Source organism: Mobula birostris, chromosome 8, assembly GCF_030028105.1.
Source record: "Mobula birostris isolate sMobBir1 chromosome 8, sMobBir1.hap1, whole genome shotgun sequence".
In the NCBI taxonomy this organism is placed as follows: Eukaryota; Metazoa; Chordata; class Chondrichthyes; order Myliobatiformes; family Myliobatidae; genus Mobula; species Mobula birostris.
Genome location: NC_092377.1, coordinates 38,638,626 through 38,661,621, shown reverse-complemented (window position 1 = coordinate 38,661,621; position 22,996 = coordinate 38,638,626). Strand labels below are relative to the sequence as shown.

The 22,996-nt window shown below is 42.4% G+C and overlaps 1 protein-coding gene across 2 annotated transcripts in view; it reads right to left on the bottom strand.

The window, feature by feature from the left end:
- Window positions 1-22,996, bottom strand: part of LOC140201241 (3-hydroxyanthranilate 3,4-dioxygenase-like) — a 37,594-nt gene that overhangs the window by 1,031 nt on the left and 13,567 nt on the right. For both annotated transcript variants that reach the window (XM_072265017.1, XM_072265016.1), the window contains exons 3-9: window positions 22,153-22,236; window positions 20,154-20,260; window positions 12,537-12,626; window positions 11,622-11,665; window positions 11,210-11,358; window positions 11,015-11,080; window positions 5,780-5,862 (exon numbers count right to left, since the gene is read on the bottom strand). In XM_072265017.1, the coding sequence (XP_072121118.1) occupies window positions 5,780-5,862; window positions 11,015-11,080; window positions 11,210-11,358; window positions 11,622-11,665; window positions 12,537-12,626; window positions 20,154-20,260; window positions 22,153-22,236 (623 nt within the window). The remainder of the gene's footprint in view (window positions 1-5,779; window positions 5,863-11,014; window positions 11,081-11,209; window positions 11,359-11,621; window positions 11,666-12,536; window positions 12,627-20,153; window positions 20,261-22,152; window positions 22,237-22,996) is intronic.

Genomic DNA, 22,996 nt, shown 5'->3' with positions numbered 1-22,996 from the left:
TTCATGGGGTGCAGGTAGTGCCAGCAATATAAGAATTTGTTACCTGTCCATAATTTTTATTCCAATATTGTTCTTCATAACTTATAATACATGTTCGTAGATCATAATCGGTGTGGGCACGTGCCCAAGTGGTTAAGGCATTGGACTAGCGATCTGAAGGTCGTGAGTTCAAGCCCCAGCCGAGGGAACGTGTTGTGTCCTTGAGCAAGGCACTTAATCACACATTACTTTGTGACGACACTGGTGCCAAGCTGTATGGGTCCTAATGCCCTTCCCTTGGACAACATTGGTGTCGTGGAGAGGGGAGACTTGCAGCATGGGCAACTGCTGGTCTTCCATACAACCTTGCCCAGGCCTGCACCCTGGAGAGTGAAGACTTTCCAGGTGCAGATCCATGGTATCGCAAGACTAACGGATGCCTTAAATAAGGCGATAATCTGCTGCAAAAAAACAGATTAAAGTATAAAACCTATTTGGAATAGTGTTGCATCAAAACATTTTTTCCATTGTTAGCTGGGGTGGGGATGGTAGACATTTGCAGTCTGGGCTTATACTTGAGCAAATTCCTTTGCTGACAACAGCCTGATTCACAAGAGATGGAATTACTGCTGGTGCATAGGTGGTTTGCTTCCATAGGTATATGCACAAAACTGCTTCACAGCTGTCACACATCAGGACTAAAAAAATCCTAGTGAGCTCTTGTTTCACATGCCCATCAACCTGTGTGTGGGAAAACTTGTCTCTCAGGTCACCTTTAAATATTTTCCCCTCTCACCCTAAATCTATGCCCCCTAGTTTTAGATTCCTCTACCAAATGCCATCTTGAGGCTATGTTCTAAGAGTGGGGTGAGAGAAGTCCACTTTGATCCTGGGACTGTTGTAGAATAGCAAAGCAAAAGGGTACATTGTTCTCTGAAAGTGGTAATTCAGCTAAACTGGGTAGTGAAGAAGGTATGGGTCCTGCTTAACTTGATCTGTTAGGGTAGTGAGTCTGTAGCAGGAGATCATAGAGTGAGATGGTGACACTTCCTTGTGGACCTTATGTGCCCGTTTTTAAAAAGCGAGCAGGACCTCTGGAAACTAATTTGCATAGCGGGAGATTCGTTGGGTTAATCGTGACTTATCAGGGGCCAATAAAAAGCAAAGTTTAAGCAGAGTTACCATTGTGTGAGCGGACAATGCTACAGTGGTCAGGCTTTGGTTCAACAGACTAAGGCAAGAACAGGTGCAAGCTAGAACTGAAATTTGAGAAATTAGAGGTATTAAAATTGTAGTTCAGGCAGCAGAATTCTCCTCTTGTGCTCTCAGGGTACCTAATAGTCTTCCTGATGACTACATCTGTGGGAGGTGTCCCAACTTCTGCTCTTGACTGACAATGTGCAAGAAACTGGAGCTGGAGCAGGATACACTCCGTACCATCCAGGAGGCTTGTTGTTGAGCCCACTAGGGAAAAGGCATTTTTGCATTCGGTGTTGTGTAATGAACCAGATTTGATTAGGGAGCTTAAAGTAAAGGAATCCTTAGAAGGTAGTGATCATAGTATGGTAGAATTCACTCTGCAGCTTGATAGGAAGAAGCTAAAATCAGAAGTATCAGTATCACAGTGAAGTATAGGGATTTAAAGGCATCAGAGAGGAGCTGCTGAAGTTGATTGGAAGGGGACACTAGCAGGGATGATGGCAGAACAGCTGTAGCTGGAATTTCTGGGGGGTTAATTGGAAGACGCAGAATAGATACGTCCCATTTGGGATACTTGGAGGCACATGATAGAAGAAGCCAAAGTCAGTAGGGTTTCCTTAAGGAAAATCTTGCTTGACAATTCTGTTGGAGGAAATGACAGGCAGACTAGACAAGGAGGAGTCAAAGGATGGTGCTTACTTGGATCTTCAGAAGGCTATTAACAAGGTGCCGCACATGGGGATGCTTAACAATAAGAGCCCATAGTATTACAGGGAAAACTCTAGCAGTGATAAACAATTGGCTGATTGGCAGAATGCAAGGAGTGGGAATAAAGGGGGCCTATTCTGGTTGGCTACTAGAAGTGTTCTGCAGGGGTCTGTATTGGGACCACTTCTTTTTACATTATATGTCAATGGTTTGGATGATAGAATTGTTGGCATTGTGGCCAGGTTTGCAGAAAATACAAAGACAGGTGGAGGGATAAGTAGTGCTGAAGAAGCAGGGAATCTGCAGAAGGACTTGGACAGACCGGGAGAATGGGCAGAGAAGTGACAGATGCAATATAATGTAGGGAAATGCACGGCCATGCACTTTGGCAGAAGGAATGACTAAACAGGGAGAAAATTCAAAGATCAGAACTGTAAGGGGACTTGAGAGTCCTTGTGCAAAATTATCTACAGCTTCAAACAGCAGTAAGGAAAGCAAATGCGGTGATAGCATTTATTTTGACAGAACTAGAATATATGAGCAAAGATGTGATGCTGAGGCTTTGCAAGGCATTGATCAGACCACAGTGGGGAGTATTGTGAGCAGTTTTGGGCCGCTGATCAAGGAAAAGGTGTGCTGGCATTGGAGAGTGTTGAGAGAAAGTGATAGACAATGATTCCAAGAATGAAAGAGTTAACGAATGAGGAGCACTTGATGGCTCTGAGCCTGCATTCACTGGAGTTTAAAAGAATGAGATGGGATTTCATGAAACCTATCGAATACTGAAAGGCCTTCGTAGAGCGGATATGGACAGGATATTTCCTATAGTGGGTGAGTCTAGGATCAGAGAGTACAGCCTCAGAACAGACAGACATTCTTTTAGAACAGAGATGAGGAGGAATTTCCTTAGTCAGAAGTTGGGGAACCTACAGCCATAGATGGCTGTTGAGACCAAGTCACTTGGGGTATAATTAAAGTGGACGTTTATAGATTCCTGATTAGCCAGGGCATCAACGGTTTATGGGAAGGAGGCAGGAGAATGGGATTGAGAAGGATAAAAAAAATCAGCCATGATGGAACAGACTCGATAGGCCAAGTAGCCTAATTTTGCTCCTATGTCTTATGGTCTAAGTGTGCAGGATATGCAAGAGTTTTTATGAGAGAATATAAACTGAGTTAACAGTAATATCAGGACAAAGAGGGTGATGGGATTCTGAAAAGCACATTTCCAGCCCAGCAGGGAAGGCAGCAAAATGGGTCTTGATTCCAGAAAAAGAATTTTTCTATTTTTGTGGAATGTAGAACAGAACAGCCCAGCTCGGGTATAGGCCCCTTCATCCATCAATGCCGTGGTGACCAAATTGCAGAATTAAACAGCACATCTGTCTTCACATGGTTGATATGCTGTACCTGTTCATTTGCCTGTCTAAATGCTGCTTAAACATTTCTATCATCTCTGCTTCTACCAGGTCATCTGGCAGCTATCGACCACACTTTGTGTGGAATAAAACCTTAAATCTCCTTTAAACTTTCGCTTCTCATCTTAAAGCTCTTCCCTCTATTATTTGATATTTTCACCCTGGGAAAAGGTCTGTATCTACCTCAAGTGTCTCAATTTTTATACAGTTCCATAAAGTCATCCTTCAACCTCTAAAGCTCTAGAGAAAACAATCCAATTTCTCCCAACCTCTCCGTACAGCTAACATACTCCAATCCAGGCAAAACCCTCCCTAATCTCCATAGGATTAACTAGAATTGCACTGATTACTCCAAAGGTGGCCACCCACCACTAAATTGCATAGAGCTGCATCAAAACTTCCCAACCTTTATACTCAGTGCTCCGATTAATGTGATACACCCTCTTTGCCAGTCTATTTACAGGTGTTGCCTATGCCAGGAGTAATGGATGCACCACGAGCCTCCAATGCATCAGTGATCTTGTGAATTCCGCCATTTACTCTATACTTTCCACTTGCACGATGTCCCAAATGAATGTAGGAGTAAACTTAAGTGGGGAATCATGAGGGCAAAAGAGGGGCAGATTGATTTGGCAGATATCAGAGCACAATCCTGAGATTCTATAAATATATTACGAGCAAAAGAATAACTGGAGAGGGAATAGGTCCCCTTAAGGATCAACATGGTTGTTGGTGTATGAGGCAAAAAAATTAAAATTAAATTATTATTTACCATCTGAATTTAGTTGAAGATCTTGGAAGCTAGGGAATTCAGGTGAGAGAATAATGATGCATTGTAACATCACATTGGAGGTCTTAAAGTGCATAAAGGTGACTATATCTCTGGGGCCTTGACCAAGTACATCCTCAGACATTGTGGGAAGTAAAGGAAGAAAATGCTGAGGCCTTGGCAGAGATATTTGTATCTACGATGATATATTGTGCCTTTATTTGAACAGGGCTTCAAAGGCAACCCAGGCAACTACAGTGAGCCAGTGGTGTGAAATTTACTGAAGGGATTCTGAGGGACAGAAACTACCTGCATTTGGAAAGGAAAGACCTCATTAGAGATAGTCAGCATGGCTCTGTGCATTGGAAATCGTATCTTGAATTTGATTGAGTTTTTATTTTAGGTGGTGACCAACATAATTGTTGAGTGCAGTGTAGTACATTTATACAGAATTTGGCAAGGCCTCTAACAATGTCCCATATGGGATCTAGGGTGAGCTTGTCAACAGCATACAAATTTGGTTTGGTGGCAGGAGTCGAGGGTGGTGGTGAATGGCAGTGCCTGGAGTGTTATAGAAGAGAGATCAATGGCCCAAGTCGTGCATAGCTCCCTGAATGCAGCAACACAAGTAGAAAGGGTTTTTAATTCTTTTTGGCATGCATGCCTTTTACAGTCAGGGCACTGAGTACAAGAGTTGGTATGTTATGTTACAACTTCTTTAGATGTGTACGGGTGAGTATATTGACTGGTTGCATCAGGACCTGGAATGGAAAATCTTACAAAAGGCAGGGAACTTGGCCCAGTACATCACGAGTAAAAAATCACAAGAATGTTGCCAGGACTAGAGGGCTTGAGCTAATACGAGAGATTGGATAGGCTGGGACTATTTCCTTAGGAACATTGAAGGCTGAGTGTTGACCTTATTGAAGTACATAAAATCATGAGGGTCACAGATATGGTGAGTAGTCAGAGTCATTATCCCCCACAGTAAATTAGAGGGCATTGATTTAAAGTGAGAGGGGAAAATATTTACAAGGACCTGAGGAGCAACTTTCTCCACACAGATGTTGATCATTGGAAGTAGTGATGGAGGCATTTAGAAGACTAGTTAGATGAGTACATGACAAAGTCCAAGGGATAAGGGCCAAATGCAGGCAAGGAGGACGAACTCATGCAGGCAACTTGGTCAGCGTGAGTGAGATGGGCTGAACAGGCTGTTTCTGGACTATTTAATTCTCTTGCTTCATACCTGTCAGGACCAACTCCTTGTGCCACTTCCTAACCCCCATTTCTACCATATCTATATCCTCCAGGCTATAGAGATCTCGATCAAAACCACAATCTCCTCTCTTGCTTCCTTCAGTAATCTGGGATAGCTTCCATTAGTCCCTGGGGACTTTTCAACCCCACTGTTCTTCAAGAGGCCCAAACTGTCACTTATTGATATCCAAATTCCTCAGAATATCAGCATACCGTTCCCTCACAATCCCTCGTGTCTTTTTCCTTTGTGAACATTGATGAACATGTGGGGACTGGCTACACTGGAAAAAGGAAAATGCATTGAGGATGTTACCATGATTAAACACTACATTGCTAGGCCATCCTTGTAGGTTTATGGAGAAAGAATGGGAATGGGTAAGATAGCTGGATAGCCAGTCAGAACTCACAGGGCAAAGGGTCTCCTGTCATACTGTAATACACTTACTTAGTCTGTACTGGCACGAGAAGGCTGTCTCCTGCTGTTAGGTTGGTACTTTTGCCGTCCATTACCACCACAGATGTACCCTCCTGAAAGAGAATGCATTAGGAAAAAAAAGTAAAACAAAGGCCAGGATTATCAACAGTAGTAATCGCAACAAGGCACTGATTAACTCCAACCAGTGTTTATGAATGCCATAGATCTTTTACTCATGAAAAAACCTAAATTAATTAATTTTATCTAGAAAACAAACAATTTGGAATTAATTGAAATCATGCCTCTTGACAAATAAACACTTCTCGGGCTTCCATCCAGGCACAGAGATCAATTTTAGCTGACATTTTGATGACCAACTCTGCCATCTTCATCAGGGATAATGCCTGGGCATGTCTAGTCTGGTGGTATTTATACCCGTCATCTGTCTCTCTTTTTCCACCAGGTTTTTGAGACCGCCTGGTAAAGAAAACCAGAGAAAAATAATTTTAACTGGAATTCGATTGTAAACTAGGTGGGACTACAGAACCTGCTTGGATGAGGACTAACCAGTCAGGAGGGACAGATGATGAGAGTATAAATCTTCTCTGATGAAGGTAGCAAAGTCTGTCATCAAAATGTTGGTTAAAATTGATACCTGTACCCTGAAGGAAGCCTGGAGAGTTTATTTGTCATATACGCAGGAAAAGCACTGGATCCTTTTTCATGACATCTTCCTTCAGCAAATTCTACTAGAATTGCCCAATCTCTTTAAAAATTCTTGAGACTGTGGAACAGTGAGGGACTGGCCCCTGGTGGTCAATTAAAGAATTACAGCCCAGTTATATTGACCGTCTGTAACCAAAGAAATCCCATCTTTGGATGTCACAGCTGCTGAGCACAGTGATGGGCCCCAGTCTCGCTAGGAATCCCCATCCTCAGACTTCGAGCTAGATCTAATCTGGTGGAAAATACAAAGGACCATTCATTTCAATAGAGTCTGTGTGAGTAAATCAGTAGGAGTGGATGGCATCTGGTAATGTGTTATTGGACAATCGTAATGTGGACACAAACAGGTGGCAAGGGTGATGGGAGAGGTGGTAGGGAGCTTTCAGAGGAAGATAGAAGTGAAGGCATTAACACTAACCAAACAGGTTAAAAAACAAAATCAGTTAAATTCTGTCTCATTAATAAAAATTAATTGATTGTTATTTCCCTCACTGGTTTGTATTTTATTGCATTAAGTGAAATATGGTTACTGAATGATGGGCCAAAACAGACACTTTCTTTCTCCACAATGGTCTCATGCAAGACTAATCCAGCTCACCGTGAGCTTTTCCTGAAAGTCATGCAAATACTTCCATTTTTGGTTCTTAACCAACTCCCCGCTGAATTTTACTGCTGAATGTGCATCTACCACAGGACCCAGCAATGCATTCCAAACCTTTGCTGGAGAGAAAAGGTTTTCCTCAGGTCACTTTGGACCTTTTGCCATTGATCATATTATAGGTCATCAGCTGTTAACCCTCTGCCACTGGAAACAGTTGCTCTGTGGCTGTCAGATTTTCTCACATCACTTCTGTCAGATGGGAGAACAACCCTGCTTCAACAAGTTTATCCACATAATGGAAGTCCCTTGTAGAATCACAGAATAGTACAGCACAGAAACAGGCCCTTCGGCCCATCTAGTCCATATTGAACTTTTATTCTGCCCAATCCCATCGACCTGCACCTGGACGATAGCCCTCCAAAACCCACCTATTAATGTACTTATCCAAAATTTTCTTTAACATTCAAATCGAATCTATATCCACTCCTTCTGCTGACAGCTCATTCTACACTCTGAGTGAATAAGTACCACCTCATTTTTTTACTTTCCACCCTTAACCTATTACCTTGAGTTCTAGGCTCACTCTAAAACAATGGAAAATGCCTGCTTGTATCTGTCTACACACATAAAATATTGTATACCACTATCAAATCTTCCCTCCTTCTCCTGCACTCCAGGGAATAAATTATTACTGCAGATCTACTTTCTCTCTTTATTAAATCATACTTCACCTTCACATTCTTCAATTTGCACCTCACGTTCTTTTCCATAGACCATAAGACCACAAGACATAGGAGCAGAATTAGGTCATCTGGCCCATCGAGTCTGCTCCGCCATTCAATCATGGCTGATCCTTTTTTTCTATCTCCTCCTCAACCCCAGTTCCCGGCCTTCTCCCATAATCATTGATGCCATGTCCAATCAAGAACCTATCAATCTCTGCCTTAAATATACCCAACGACCTGGCTTCCACAGCTGCATGTGGCAACAAATTCACCACCCTGTGGCTAAAGAAATTTCTCCACATCTGTTTTGAAAGGGCACCCCTCTATCCTGAGGCTGTCCTCTTGTCCTAGACTCTCCCACCATGGGAAACGTCCTTTCCACATCTACTCTGTCTAGGCCTTTCAACATACAAAAGGTTTCAATGAGACTCCCCCCCCCCCCCGCCCCCCACTCATCCTTCTGAATTCCAATGAGTATAGACCCAGAGCCATCAAACGTTCCTTGTAATGATAACACTTTCAATCCTGGAATCATTCTTGTGAACCTCCTCTGGACCCTCTCCAATGCTAGCACATCTTTTCTAAGATGAGGGGCCCAAAACTGTTCACTATACTCAAGGAGAGGCCTCACACTCAAGGAGAGGCCTCACCAGTGCCTTATAAAGCCTCAGTGGTACATCCTTGCTCTTGTATTTTAGACCTTTTGAAATGAATGCTAACATGGCATTTGCCTTCCTCACTACTGACTCTACCTGCAAGTTAACCTTCAGGGTGTTCTGCACAAGGACTCCCAAGTCCATTTGCATCTCAGATTTTTTGATTTTCTCCCCATTTAGAAAATAGTCTGCACATTTATTTCTACTACTGAAATGCATGACGATGCGTTTTCCAACATTGTATTTCATTTGCTACTTTCTTGCCCATTCTCCTAATCTGTCTAAATCCTTCTGCAACCTGTTTCCTCAACACTACCGGCCCCTCTACCAGTCTTCATATCATCTGCAAACTTGACAACAAAGCCATCTATTCCATCATCTAAATCATTAATATACAGCATAAAAAAGTGGTCCCAACACCGACCCCTGTGGAACACCACTAGTCACTGTCAGCCAACCAGAAAAGGATCCTTTTATTCCCACTCGTTGCCTCCTACCAAACAGCCAACACTCTAACCATGTTAGTAACTTTCCTGTAATACTGAGGGTTCTTAACTAGGTAAGCAGCATCATGTGTGGCACTTTGTCAAAGGCTTTCTGAAAGTCCAAATATACAACTTCCACTGCAGACCCATTATCTACCCTACTTGTAATCTCCTCAAATAATTCCAACAGGTTCATCAGGCAGGATTTTCCCTGAAGAAAACCATGCTGACTTTGTCCCATCTCATCCTGTATCACCAGGTACTCCATCACCTCATCCTTAACGATAGTCTCTAGCGCCTTCCCAACCACTGAGGTCAGGCTAACTGGTCTGTAACTTCCTTTCTGCTGCCTTCCTCTTTTCTTAAAGAGTGGAGTAACATTTGCAATCTTCCAGTCTTCTGGCACCATGCCAGAGTCCAATGATTTTTGAGAGATCATTTCTAATGCCACCACAATCTCTAACACTATGTCTTTCAGAACCCTAGGATGCAGTTCCTCTGGTCCAAATGATTCTACCATCTACTGGTTGATTTTCCCATTCTACTGTCTCCTGATTCCACTAACGTCCTGTCCAATTTTCCTTCCATATGCAGCTCTAGTCCTTCTCCCTTCCCCACTCCATTCTCGTGGTCCATTTGAATCTGTTTATACTCCTTACACACACATTTAAGAACAGGATCATTTTTGTTGTTATGAAATAAACAAGTAAAAAGCATTGCTTGAGTTTCATTTCACTGCACTCAGTTAATAAGATAAATGGCCCACAGAACCCATGGAAAGTCCAATGGGAAATGAACAGTGAGCATATACACAAGAGATTGTGCAGATTCTGGAATAACACACACAAAATTGCTATTGAGGGAGTGCAGTCTAGGTTCACAAGGTTAATTCCCGGGATGGCGGGATTGTCATATGTCGAAAGATTGGAGCGACTGGGCTTGTATACTCTGAAATTTAGAAGGCTGAGAGGGGATCTTATTGAAAACATATAAGATTATTAAGGGATTGGACACGTTGGAGGCAGGAAGCATGTTCCTGCTGAGGGGTGAGTCCAGAACCAGAGGCCACAGTTTAAGAATAAGGGGTAGGCCATTTAGAACGGAGTTGAGAAAAAACTTTTTCACCCAGAGAGTGGTGGATGCTCTGCCCCAGAAGGCTGTGGAGGCCAAGTCTCTGGATGCTTTCAAGAAAGAGATGGCTACAGCTCTTAAAGATAGCGGAATCAAAGGTTATGGGGATAAGGCAGAAACTGGATACTGACTGTGGATGATCAGCCATGATCACAGTGAATGGTGGTGCTGGCTTGAAGGGCCAAATGGCCTACTCCTGCATCTATTGTCTATTGTCTAAAATGCTGGAGGAAATCAGCAGGTCAGACAACGTCTACGGAAGGAATAAAGAGCTGATATTGAACGCTGACCATCCGTCAAGCCTTCAAAATGATGACAGACTGTGGGCACTGGAAACCCGGCAAGAGCATACCTCAGAATTACTCAGTTTTTCCATCCCTCGGTCTCAGTGGTGTTGAAGAGCAGAGGCAGAATTTGACCTTCACTTTAAAGAGCAAATGTTTGCGGAATGACAATTTTATTGTGTCCGGACCACCTGCTACCAGCAAACTGTTTATTCCATCAATATCTGCAGAGTCATAGAAAAGCACAGCAGAGACAGGCCCTTCAGCCCATCTAGTCCATAGTAAAACCATTAGAACTGCCTACTCCCACTGACCTGCACCAGAACCATAGCGCTCCATACCCCGAACATACATGTAATGAACTTCATACATGTACCAAACTTCACTTAAACATTGAAATTGAGCTCCCGTGCACCACTTGTGCTGGCTGCTTATTCCACTCTCTCACAACCCTCTGAGCGAAGAAGTTTCCCCTCGTTCCCCTTAAACTTTTCATCTTTCACCCTTAACCCATGACCTCTACCTCACAGGGAAACTTTGCTTTTGGTGCAGTCATTTTATCTGCCGTAAACCGTACTTTTAAGAATACAAAGATAGTAAAATTTGATTAAGATTACATACATTGGCAAAATATTAGAGGTAACAGTGATTACTCACCAACTGCCAAATCCAAGAGTCTGCAGTTCCCTTGTCTTCACTTTGTCCAGAACCAAATACCGCTGTCTGTCAGAACAACACAAAAAGGCATTTGGTAAATTAACACATTTACGTTAATTATGAAGACATGAACTCTTCAACAAATAAATAGTACAAAATGTTAATTAGAAACAAATTCATTTCAATTCTTTTCACCTGAGTTTCAAAGTAGTCACCAAACAGGTCCACAACCTGCTTTATTTTAATATCCTGACGGTGGGTGCTGATCCAGTCCCTTAACAAGAAGGGCTCCATCACAGTACTGACATTATTTATACAAAATGGAAGTTCTTTCCGTAAATTGTCTGAAATAAATGAAACGTCAACACAGGATAGATAACATTCATTCTATTGTCACATATAACTGTGAACTATCATCTCAGAGTACGGGAAACTTGAGGCCAGTGTTAACACGCAGCGCTTAGCAGCATTAACTAGGCAAAGTGTGTATAGATGTTTGTCTTCCTTTAATGACAGTATGCTAAGCATAATTTTTAACAAACTTCAGGTCATTAACAAACACAATGTCATTAGCAGCTTCAATTTGAATCATGCATGCTTTCCGAACCTGGGTTTGGCCTTCCAGTTCTGTATTCTTCAGAGTTGAAAAATCTGAAATGGAAAGATCACTTTTAAATTGTTTTGTAGCAAAAATAACCTTGCTAGTTAATAGGACCCAGAACCTTTTGCTTTACACTGCAGAATAGCATGAAGCAATCAAAGGTTGGAGAACATGTGTGTGGGGCACTTCACCTAACGAGTGTCATCATGCAGGCTGATACATCCCAAGGTCAAGGACAACATGCCAAAGACACACTAAAGCTTGAAGCAGACACAACAAAGGTTACAGGGAAAGATCGCCTCACCACTAGACACACAAACTACAACCTGTCTTGGACTGACCACTCTTGGAATGTATGCAACAGCAAAATTAATCTCATGACGATAAGACAAACTGCAGAAAAAAAAAAGGAATAATATTTCTCATACGATGAATAGCCAGATGAATTTACACTATTGTGTTTGTTAAACTGATGAAACGTAATTGGCAAAATAAATACCAGCTAGGTATCTATTGGATCTACTTGCCCATTCCTAAAATGCGTAAACAAAATGCATTATCTTAGAGAGAATCTGCTCCAATTTAAAAGACAAATAGCCAATTGTATATGGGCAATGACAACCGATATGGTGCAGTTGAATTACTACTGTTATCAGCAAACAAGAAAGTTCACAGTGGGAAGAGTCCACTTGAATAAATTCATGCACTCTCATTCAGTGTTATCCGTAAAGTTGAGACGAATCAGTATTCACATTTTGAAATCTGAGAATCTGTTAAATGAAATTTTAGGCTATAAATAAAAGGGCAATAGTTACATGCTAATTCAGCAAACGTTTCATCGTTAAGAGTAGTAACAGAAGATAACAGCAGTACATTTCACTCCTAGATCCGAAAAACAAAAAAAAATCATAGAATTCTTACTCTCTCATTATCGGTGGCAGCTGGGTACCCAGATCCTTACAGTAGAACCATTTCTCAAACAGGACATCGGTAGAATTCTCTACATAATATCTGTCAAAAGAAATACCTTTATTAACCATAAGACACAGGAGCAAAATTAGGCTATTCAGCCCATCGAGTATGCTCCGCCATTCCATCATGGATGATCCTGGATCCCTCTCAACCCCATATACCTGTCTTCTTGCTATATCCATTTATGACCCTGACCAATAAGGAAACTATCAACTTCCACCTTAAATGTACCCACAGACACATCCTCCATCGCAGTCTGTGGCATAGCATCCACGGATACACTACTCTCTGGCTAAAAAATTTTCTCCATATTTCGTTCTAACAGGTCGCCCCTCAATTTTGAGGCTTTGCGCTCTAGTCTGGATACCCCCATAGGAAACATCGTTTTCACATCCACCCTATTTAGTCCTTTCAACAGTTGGTAGATTCCAATGAGATCCCCATACATTCTACTAAATTACAGTGAGTACAGGCCCAAAGCTACTAAACACTCCTCGTATGTTAACCCTTCATTCCCGGAATCTTCCTCGTGAAACTTCTCTGGACTGTCCCCAATGACAAGATGTCCTTTCTGAGATATGGGGCCCAAAATCGTTGACAATACTCCAAGTTCGTTCTGATTAGTCTCTTATAAAGGTTCAGCATTATCTCCTTGCTTTTATATTCTATTTCCCTTGAAGTAAATGCCAAGATTGCATTTGCCTTTGAGTCTTCACCACAGACTCAACATGTAAATTAACCTTCTGGGAATCTTACACGAGGGCTCCTAAATCCCTCTGCACCTCTGATGTTTGAACCCTCTCCCCATTTAGATTATAGTCTGCACTATTGTTCCTTTTACCAAACTGCACAATCATATGTACGGGGTCTTTCTTTTGTTACATTTAAAATGGCGCCTTTGTTATGTTAATCTGGGGAATGCGGCTTTGTGGTGCTTTAACACTGAAGAGAGTTTGTGCTAGCAGTTTGTTTTACTTTAAAGTAGATAAGCCACCTTCTATTAGCCAATGGGTGGTTATGTATCGTTTTGTTTTTGGATGCCATGCTGTATGATATGACTGTGGACTGAGTTTTGGCGGGGAGTCGGAGGAGAGACGAAGAGGACCGTGGACGTGCGGAGAGGTTCCGGTTGATCACTCAGGGTGGTCCCGAGCCGTGAGTCGACGGAATTCGGGTGGTCGTCTGACATCGAATTGAGCTCCAACTGTAGCGCGCGAAGAACTTGGACTTTGATAAGTGTTGGCACCTTTTGTTTCCATTACTTTCCTCTCTGTATCGAATGCATATTAATGTCATAGAATTAGTAATATCTATAAAGTGTATTTGTTAAAATTTACTGGGTGTGCTGGCTGATGATTGATGTTTGTGATTGATTCCAGCGGCGACTGACCCTGAGGGGAGTGTTGAGGCAGATGCTGGGCGGGATTTCCCCTAGACATACACGAGCCAATATAACGGAACGTTACACATATATTTCCCAACACTGTATTCCATCTGCCATTTTTTTGCTCATTCTTCCAATTTGTCTAAGTTCTGCTGCAATCGCATTGTTCTCTCAGCAGTACGTACCCCTCTTCATATCATCCACAAACTTTGCCAAAAAGCCATCAATTTCATTATCTAAATCACTGACAAACAATGTGAAAAGCAGCTGTCCCAATACTGACCCCTGAGGAACACCACTAGTCATCGGCAGCCAACCAGAAAAGGCCTTTTCATCCCACTAGCCGCTTCCTACCTGTCAGCCATTCCGCTATGCATGCCAGTATCTTTCCTGCAACATCATAGGAATTTATTTTGTTAAGCAGCCACATGTGTGGCACCTTATCAAATGCCTTCTGAAGATCCAAGTAAATGACATTCACTGCCTCTCCTTTGTCCATACTGCTTGTTACTTCCTCAAAGAACTCGAGCAACAGATTTGTCAGGCAAGTTTTCCCTTTACAGAAACCATGCTGACTTTGACTTACTTTATCATTAGCCTCCAAGTACCTTGAAACCTCATCCTTAATAATAGGCTCCAACACTTTCCCCAATCACTGAAGTTATGCTTACTCGCCTATAATTTCCTTTCTTTTGCCTTCCTCCCTCCTTAAAGACAGAAGTAACATTTGCAATCTTCCAGTCCTCCAGGACCATGCCAGAATCAGTGATTCTTAAATGATCATGACCAATGCATCCATGATCTCTTCAGCAACCTCTCTCAGTACTCTGGGATGTAGTCCATCTGGCCCAGGTGACTTATCCACCACAAGACCTTTGAGTTTGCCAAGCATTTTTTCATTTGTCACTCAATCCTGCTCCCTGACACTCATGGACCTCTGACACACTGCTAGTGTCTTCCACAATGAAGACAGATGCAAAGAACCCATTAAGTTCATCTGCCATTTCTTTGTTTCTTCATTTGTACTTTTTCACAAACAAATTAGAAGGGCTGAAGTGTGTGTACCTCAAAGCAAGAAGCATCAGGAACAAAGGTGATGAACTGAGAGCTTAGATACATACATGGAATTATGATGTAGTGGCCATTACAGAGACTTGGCTGGCACCAGGGCAGGAATGGATTCTCAATATTCCTGGATTTCAGTGCTCTTAAAAGGATAGAGAGGGCGGGAAAAGGGGAGGAGGGGTGTCATTACTGGTCAGGGATACTATTACAGCTACAGAAAGGGTGGGTAATGTAGCAGGATCCTCTTTTGAGTCAATATGGGTGGAAGTCAGGAATAGGAAGGGAGCAGTTACTCTATTGGGGGTATTCTATAGGCCCCCTGATAGCAGCAGAGATACAGAGGAGCAGATTGGGAGGCAGGTTTTGGAAAGGTGCAAAAATAACAGGGTTGTTATCATGGGTGACTTTAACTTCCCTAATATTGATTGGCACCTGATTAGTTCCAAGGGTTTAGATGGGGCAGAGTTTGTTAAGTGTGTTCAGGACGGATTCCTGTCACAGTATGTGGACAGGCCGACTAGGGGAATGCCATACTAGATCTAGTACTAGGTAATGAACCGGGTCAGGTCACAGATCTCTCAGTGGGTGAGCAACTGGGGGACAGTGACCACCACTCCCTGGTCTTTAGCATTATCATGGAAAAGAATAGAATCAGAGAGGCCTGGAAAATTTTTAATTGGGGAAGGGCAAATTATGAGGCTATAAGGCTAGAACTTGCGGGTGTGAATTGGGATGATGTTCTTGCAGGGAAATGTACTATGGACATGTGGTCGATGTTTAGAGATCTCTTGCAGGATGTTAGGGATATATTTGTTCCGGTGAGGAAGATAAAGGATGGTAAGGTGAAGGAACTATGGGTGACAAGTGAGGTACAAAATCTAGTCAGGTGGAAGGCGGCAGCATACATGAGGTTTAGGAAGCAATGATCAGATGAGTCTATTGAGGAATAGGGAAGCAAGAAAGGAGCTTAAGAAGGGGCATGAGAAGGCCTTGGCGAGTAGGGTAAAGGAAAGCCCCAAGGCATTCTTCAATTATGTGAAGAAAAAAAGGATGACAGGAGTGAAAGTAAGACCGATTAGAGATAAAGGTAGGAAGATGTGCCTGGAGGCTGTGGAAGTGAGAGAGGTCCTCAATGAATACTTCTCTTCAGTATTCACCAATGAGAGGGAACTTGATGATGGTGAGGACAATATGAGTGAGGTTGATGTTCTGGAGCATGTTGATATTAAGAGAGAGGAGGTGTTGGAGTTGTTAAAATACATTAGGACGGATAAGTCCCCAGGGCCTGACGGAATATTCCCCAGGCTGCTCCATGAGGCAAGGGAAGAGATTGCTGAGCCTCTGGCCAGGATCTTTATGTCCTCGTTGTCCATGGGAATGGTACCGGAGGATTAGAGGGAGGTGAATACTGTCCCCTTGTTCAAAAGAGGTAGTAGGGATAGTCTAGGTAATTATAGACCAGTGAGCCTTACATCTGTGGTGGGAAAGATTATTAGAGATAGGATCTCTGGGCATTTAGAGAATCATGGTCTGATCAGGGACAGTCAGCATGGCTTTGTGAAGGGCAGATCATGTCTAACAAGCCTGATAGAGTTCTTTGAGGTGGTGACCAGGCATATAGATGAGGGTAGTGCAGTGGTTGTGATCTATATGGATTTTAGTAAGGCATTTGACAAGGTTCCACATGGTAGGCTTATTCAGAAAGTTAGAAGGCATGGGATCCAAGGAAGTTTGGCCAGGTGGATTCAGAATTGGCTTGCCTGCAGAAGGCAGAGGGTGGTGATGGAGGGAGTACATTCAGATTGGAGGATTGTGACTAGTGGTGTCCCACAAGGATCTGATCTGGGACCTCTACTTTTCGTGATTTTTATTAACGACCTGGATGTGGGGGTAGAAGGGTGGGTTGGAAAGTTTGCAGATGACACAAAGGTTGGTGGTGTTGTAGATAGTGTAGAGGATTGTCAAAGATTACAGAGAGACATTGATAGGATGCAGAAGTGGGCTGAGAAGTGGCAGATGGAGTTCAACCCGGAGAAATGTGAGGTGGTACACTTTGGAAGGACAAACTCCAAGGCAGAGTACAAAGTAAATGGCAGGATACTTGGTAGTGTGAATGAGCAGAGGGATCTGGGGGTACATGTCCACAGATCCCTGAAAGTTGCCTCACAGGTGGATAGGGTAGTTAAGAAAACTTATGGGGTGTTAGCTTTCATAAGTCGAGGGCTAGAGTTTAAGAGTCGCGATGTAATGATGCAGCTTTATAAAACTCTGGTTAGGCCACACTTGGAGTACTGTGTCCAGTTCTGGTCGCCTCGCTATAGGAAGGATGTGGAAGCATTGGATAGGGTACAGAGGAGATTTACCAGGATGCTGCCTGGTTTAGAGAGTATGCATTATGATCAGAGATTAAGGGAGCTAGGGCTTTACTCTTTGGAGAGGAGGAGGATGAGAGGAGACATGATAGAGGTGTACAAGATAATAAGAGGAATAGATAGAGTGGATAGCCAGCGCCTCTTCCCCGGGGCACCACTGCTCAATATAAGAGGGCATGGCTTTAAGGTAAGGGGTGGGAAGTTCAAGGGGGATATTAGAGGAAGGTTTTTTTTACTCAGAGAGTGGTTGGTGCGTGGAATGCACTCCCTGACTCAGTGGTGGAGGCAGATACACTAGAGAAGTTAAGAGATTACTAGACAGGTATATGGAGGAATTTAAGGTGGGGGGTTATATGGGACGCAGGGTCTGAGGGTCGGCACAACATTGTTGGCCGAAGGGCCTGTACTGTGCTGTACTATTCTATGTTAAATTAAAACTGCATCATCATTGATGCCCTAAATCCACCCACATCACAGCAAATGATTCTTAACAACTAGAATGGGGGATGAAGCAGGACAATAAGTTATCTACAGACTGACTCAAAGGGGTCATACTTATAACTTCTCAATGATACCAAGCTGGTAAATGCTGATCAGAAGCAAATGATGACTTATCTGTGGTGTGAATTGTTGGGTGTTTCTAATATTAGAACCATGTCTTTCATTGCCAGACATCAAAGATGAAAGTTCTTCAGTGTCCGAGATTTATAAAGAATTAAAAACAAACATTGTTCTCACAATCAATCAAACTTACTGCATGGTAGCTTGCTCAATTTTCTCATCTTGTGACTTGATTTCACAGGAAAAACTGGAATAAAGTTGTAGTATTTCAACTCTATCTTGGCAGGAGGTTGGACAAGATACACCCTCTGGCCAAAGTTATTTATTTACTTAGCAACGCAGCATGGAGGAGGCCATTCTGGCCCTTTAAGCCATTTTGTCCCAACAACCCACAACCCTGATCAACTCTAATCATGGGAGAATGTACAATGACCAATTAACCTAACCAGTACATCTTTGGACTGTGGGAATATAGCAGAGCACCCAGGGAAAACCCATGCATTTCACAGGATGGATGTACAGAGATTCCTTACAGAATGGCGCTGGGAACTGAATTCTGGAATGCCCCGAACTGTAACAGTGCTGCGCAAATCACTACACTACCATGGCGCCCAAATCATTTCCAACTAGTTGACTAGTTGGAAGCAGAATGGAATTGAAGATACAGGAGCAACACCTCCGCCCTCTACTGGTGTATGGAATTAACGTTGAAAGCCCCACAATTGAATATATATTCCACCATCTCCAACCCCCCCCCGCCACCCCTTACCTGTCTTTTTTATTTCCTTTCACTTGCAGCCTTTTTTCCTCATCCCTACTCTCTAGTCTGTTTTTCAATTGAATAAAATCAGGAGATAGACCTTGTCCATCTCCCTTGAGCTTCGAACTCATGCTCTGCAAGGTTCAATGACTGTTGACTGGGTGGTACATAGAGGTTCTTCCAGGCTACAACAAGATGGAAAACTTATGGATTTGTAACAGTTTTGATACAACACAGAGTCATGTCACCTGCAGAAATTCTCTGATGACTCAGCAACAGTTGGGTGTATAAAGGGAGAATGGCAGGATGAATACAGGGCTCTGATGGTGTACTTTGTCAAATGGTGCAAGCTGAGTCATCTGCAGCTAACATCAATAGGACAAAGGAGATGGTGATGGACCTTAGGAAGACTAAGCCTGCACTGCTCACTGTTCTTATTGATGGTGAGGACATGGATGTGGTGAGGACCTCCAAGTACCTGGGAGTGCACCGGCATGACAGATTTGAGTGTAGCACCAACACAGAGGCTGTGTACAAGAAGGGCCAGAGTTGCCTCTACTTCCTGAAGGGTCTGAGGTCCTTTGGCGTATGCAGCCTTCTCCTTCACATGTTCTAGCGGTCTGTTGTCGCCAGTACATTCATCTATGTGATGGTGTGCTGGGGCAATGGCAACAACATGGGTGATGCCAACAGGCTCAATAAACTGATTAGAAAGGCTGGCCCTGTTACAGGAGTCAAACTGGACACAGAGGCTGACATAGAACAAAGGACCCTACAGAAAATCCTGGTAACTCTGGACAATTTTTCTCACCCAATGTGACTGAACAGAGGAGTACTTTTAGTGATAGACGAAGACAACTGCACTGCTCCAAAGAGCACTGTATGAGGCCATTCTTATCCTCAGCCATTCGGCTCTATAATGAGTCAACCCATAGCCAGGCAAGTGATGACTCCCTCCTGTTAGACTGTTTGAGGCAAGTTATTGTCTTTTATTCTTTCTTACATCTCTTCTCATATTTGTATATCTGTGCACTTGTGACACTGGGATCAATGAAGTATCTATCTATCTATCCGTTATTATCGCCAATCTAGTGGCCTGGAGTAATAACATTGAGCTGTGCTCAAATCTCAAGACAGTGGTTTAAAAACTAGGAATTGTTTCAAATAGATTGAAATAAAACTGTTACCAGTGTATGAAAAGATCTTGTGAAATTTAGTCAATTTTCATAAGAGGCAAAGTCCATTATTTAGCATAACCTCTGCATTCACTCTTACCTTAAGATCAGGGGTTCCCAACCTTTTTTATGCCATGGACCAATACCATTAAGCAAGGAATCCATGGACCACAGTTTGGGGACCCCTGCCTTAGATAAAACAGAAAGCTGAGACACAAAGCATTTTGAATCTTGCAGTTCCTACATTACCTGAGGGCATCCAGTTCTGTTTTCAGTCTAGTCCTTTCAAAAACCAGCCCAACCGTGTTTGCCTGACGCTGTGGAGAATGGGGAATTCGTGCTGGCAACAAGAACATCTGAATTGGATAATGGGTTGGAGGGATACGGAATAAAGAAAATTTATTTCACATTCTTGATTTAAGAGCTCAATGATCAAAACATCTTTTTCATTTAATCTCCTGGCCTCCCTTGGTCCTTCCATTGAGATACTCAATGGATTGATAAAGTTCCTGCTTATCTTTTGTCCCTCTAACCCTCTGCCTATGTAACACATATAAACTGCTGACGTATCATGTCATAAATTGGAAATGGGAACAACATTTTCTGCAAAGCAAATTATAAAACGTCAGTAACACACACAAAATGTTGGAAGAATTCAGCAGGCCAGGCAGCATCTCTGGGAAAGAGTAAACAGTCGGTGTTTTGGACCAAGACCCTTCATCAAAATGTCATCTATAGATGGGAGTTCTTTGTTTCAAGTTCATAATTATTCCAGAAACTTACAAAATAAAGAAACAAGGCTATGCACATAACATCTAGTGTGTTGCAACTTCCTTCACTGTCCAGCCTCAATTTGTCTTTCGTTCCAGTAACTACGTTACTTTTTATACCCCAGTCAGTTTCAATGAAATTGAATAAAGCATTTTTGCAATCATTGGCAGATTATATCAAACTAATACTTTGACCCTACAATCCAATCCAGCCTCAGCTGAGTGCTGTATGTACCTTCAGCTCTTTGTCACAAATGCTTTCAGCACAAAAGCACAAGTAGTAAAAGAGTAGGCCATTTGGTCGTGTGCCTGTCATACTGTTCTATAGCAATCATGAATAATCTTTCATCACAGCGTAACTTTCTTATGCAAAATTGATATTCCTCAATTTTCTTTATGAAAATACACTAAACTGGAGCAACTATCTGCACAATTTGGCTATAAGAGCAGGTCATCTGCAAGGCTCACGTCAGCAAGGAGATTCACGGGGAGGGCCGGAACTTCAGTAACACTCAAGAAGCTCAACATCGTAGCAGCTCACTTGAGACATCATCCTTACAACCATACACTTACTCCACCACCGATGCACAGTAACAAATGTCTATACTACCTACTGGATGCACTGCAAGCACTCACCAAGACTCCTTATCAAACCTACGACCTCTACCAGCTAGAAGGGCAAGGCGAGTAAAGTATGCCAAGAGATTCCCTCCAGAAATCGATTGCTGTTCCTTCACCATTGTTGGGTTAAATGCTGAACTCTGCCCTTCACAGCCCTTGGGTGGTGGGTTTACCAACAACACTGTCACAGTTCATGAACGTCACTCACCGTCACCTTCTCAAGGGCAACTCTGGATGGGCAATTAGGTCATGGCTCAGCCTGCAAAGCCAACGTCCCTTGAATGAATGTGTATTTTAAAAAAAAATCTATTAATCACCGTCTCAGATGTACTCAGCAACTGAGACCCCGGAGTATTGAGAATACAAGATTCCCTACCACCTAAATGAACAAAAAAACATCTGTCATAGTGGTCCTGAATGCACAATGCAATGTGATGCAATTTCCAGTTCCTCCTATGCCAAGCCAGAGGATCTATCAACCCAATGGAAGGAGGAACAGAGTTATAATTAAGCTAGCTGATTTTTTTAATTACAAGAATTCAGGAAACCAGAATGTTTTAAGCTGCAGAAAGTAGGAAGGGGCTGCAGAGAATAAATGTGGTGACAAGAGAGATGGAATGACAGAAGCAGTGGTGGTGTTGGCTGAGAGTGGACAGTGCAAGTGTGTTCATTACAGTTAATCTCACTGCAGGAATAAACAGGGAGATTCCCACCCCCAACCTTTGTTCCAAACAACGGAAACTGAGATATCAAATATAGATGTTACTAGAAGTGCCAAGTTAAAAAACTCTGCTGGAAATTCCAATACATATTCTTAAGAGTTTTGTTAACTCTGACATCTTTAAGGCTCCACTGACCTCTCCTTCTCGAATGTGTACATCTTTATGCTTTCCTTTTTCTAGAATCTTCAGGCACATGTCACCTTTCCACTGGTAAAACAACTAGAAAGCAAAGGAAAACACACTGGATCATGAACTTGCAAGAGAAAACAATTTTAGTTTCATGAAAGGCTACTAGTTTATCTCAATAGTGTAGATTCAGGATAAAAGTGGACAAGGATAACAAACTAACTGGAAGAAAAGTACTTCAAAGAGGAATTCATGTTAACTGAGCAAAGTATTTGGAGGATTATTTTACAGCTCAGAGTTGGTCGACGTCTTTCTTTTTCAGATGACTGGCTATCCCCCAAAAACTTTGCATAACAAAAAATTGGCTGAATGCAAGTTCAAAGAATGATGGAGTAAGTTGCACAAATCAACAGCAGTTGAAAAATTACGGGTCAGTATAAAGTAATGGACATGGGAAAGGAATAGATAACACTTCTCTACAGGCACTATCAGAAAATATGAAAGAACTCTAGAAGATACAAAACTTACAAAGCTCCTCCATGCTCTTGTTATTTATTGCTACTTAGTTATATTTTTATTTGTACAGTTTGTCATTGATCCTGTTTACAGTTACTGTTCTATAGATTTGCTAAGTATGCCCACAGGAAAAAGAATCTCAGGGTTGTATGTGGTGACAAGGATGGACTCTGATAATAAATTTTACTTTGGGCTTTGAACTTTGGAATAGCAAGTCACATGTCTAACAGAATACTGAACTTCAAAATAAAGACACAAACGGTAAAGTTTGTGTAAAAATTGCACAACATTCTGCAAAACACCCTTTAATATGACATTCAAAAGTAGTCAACAAGGC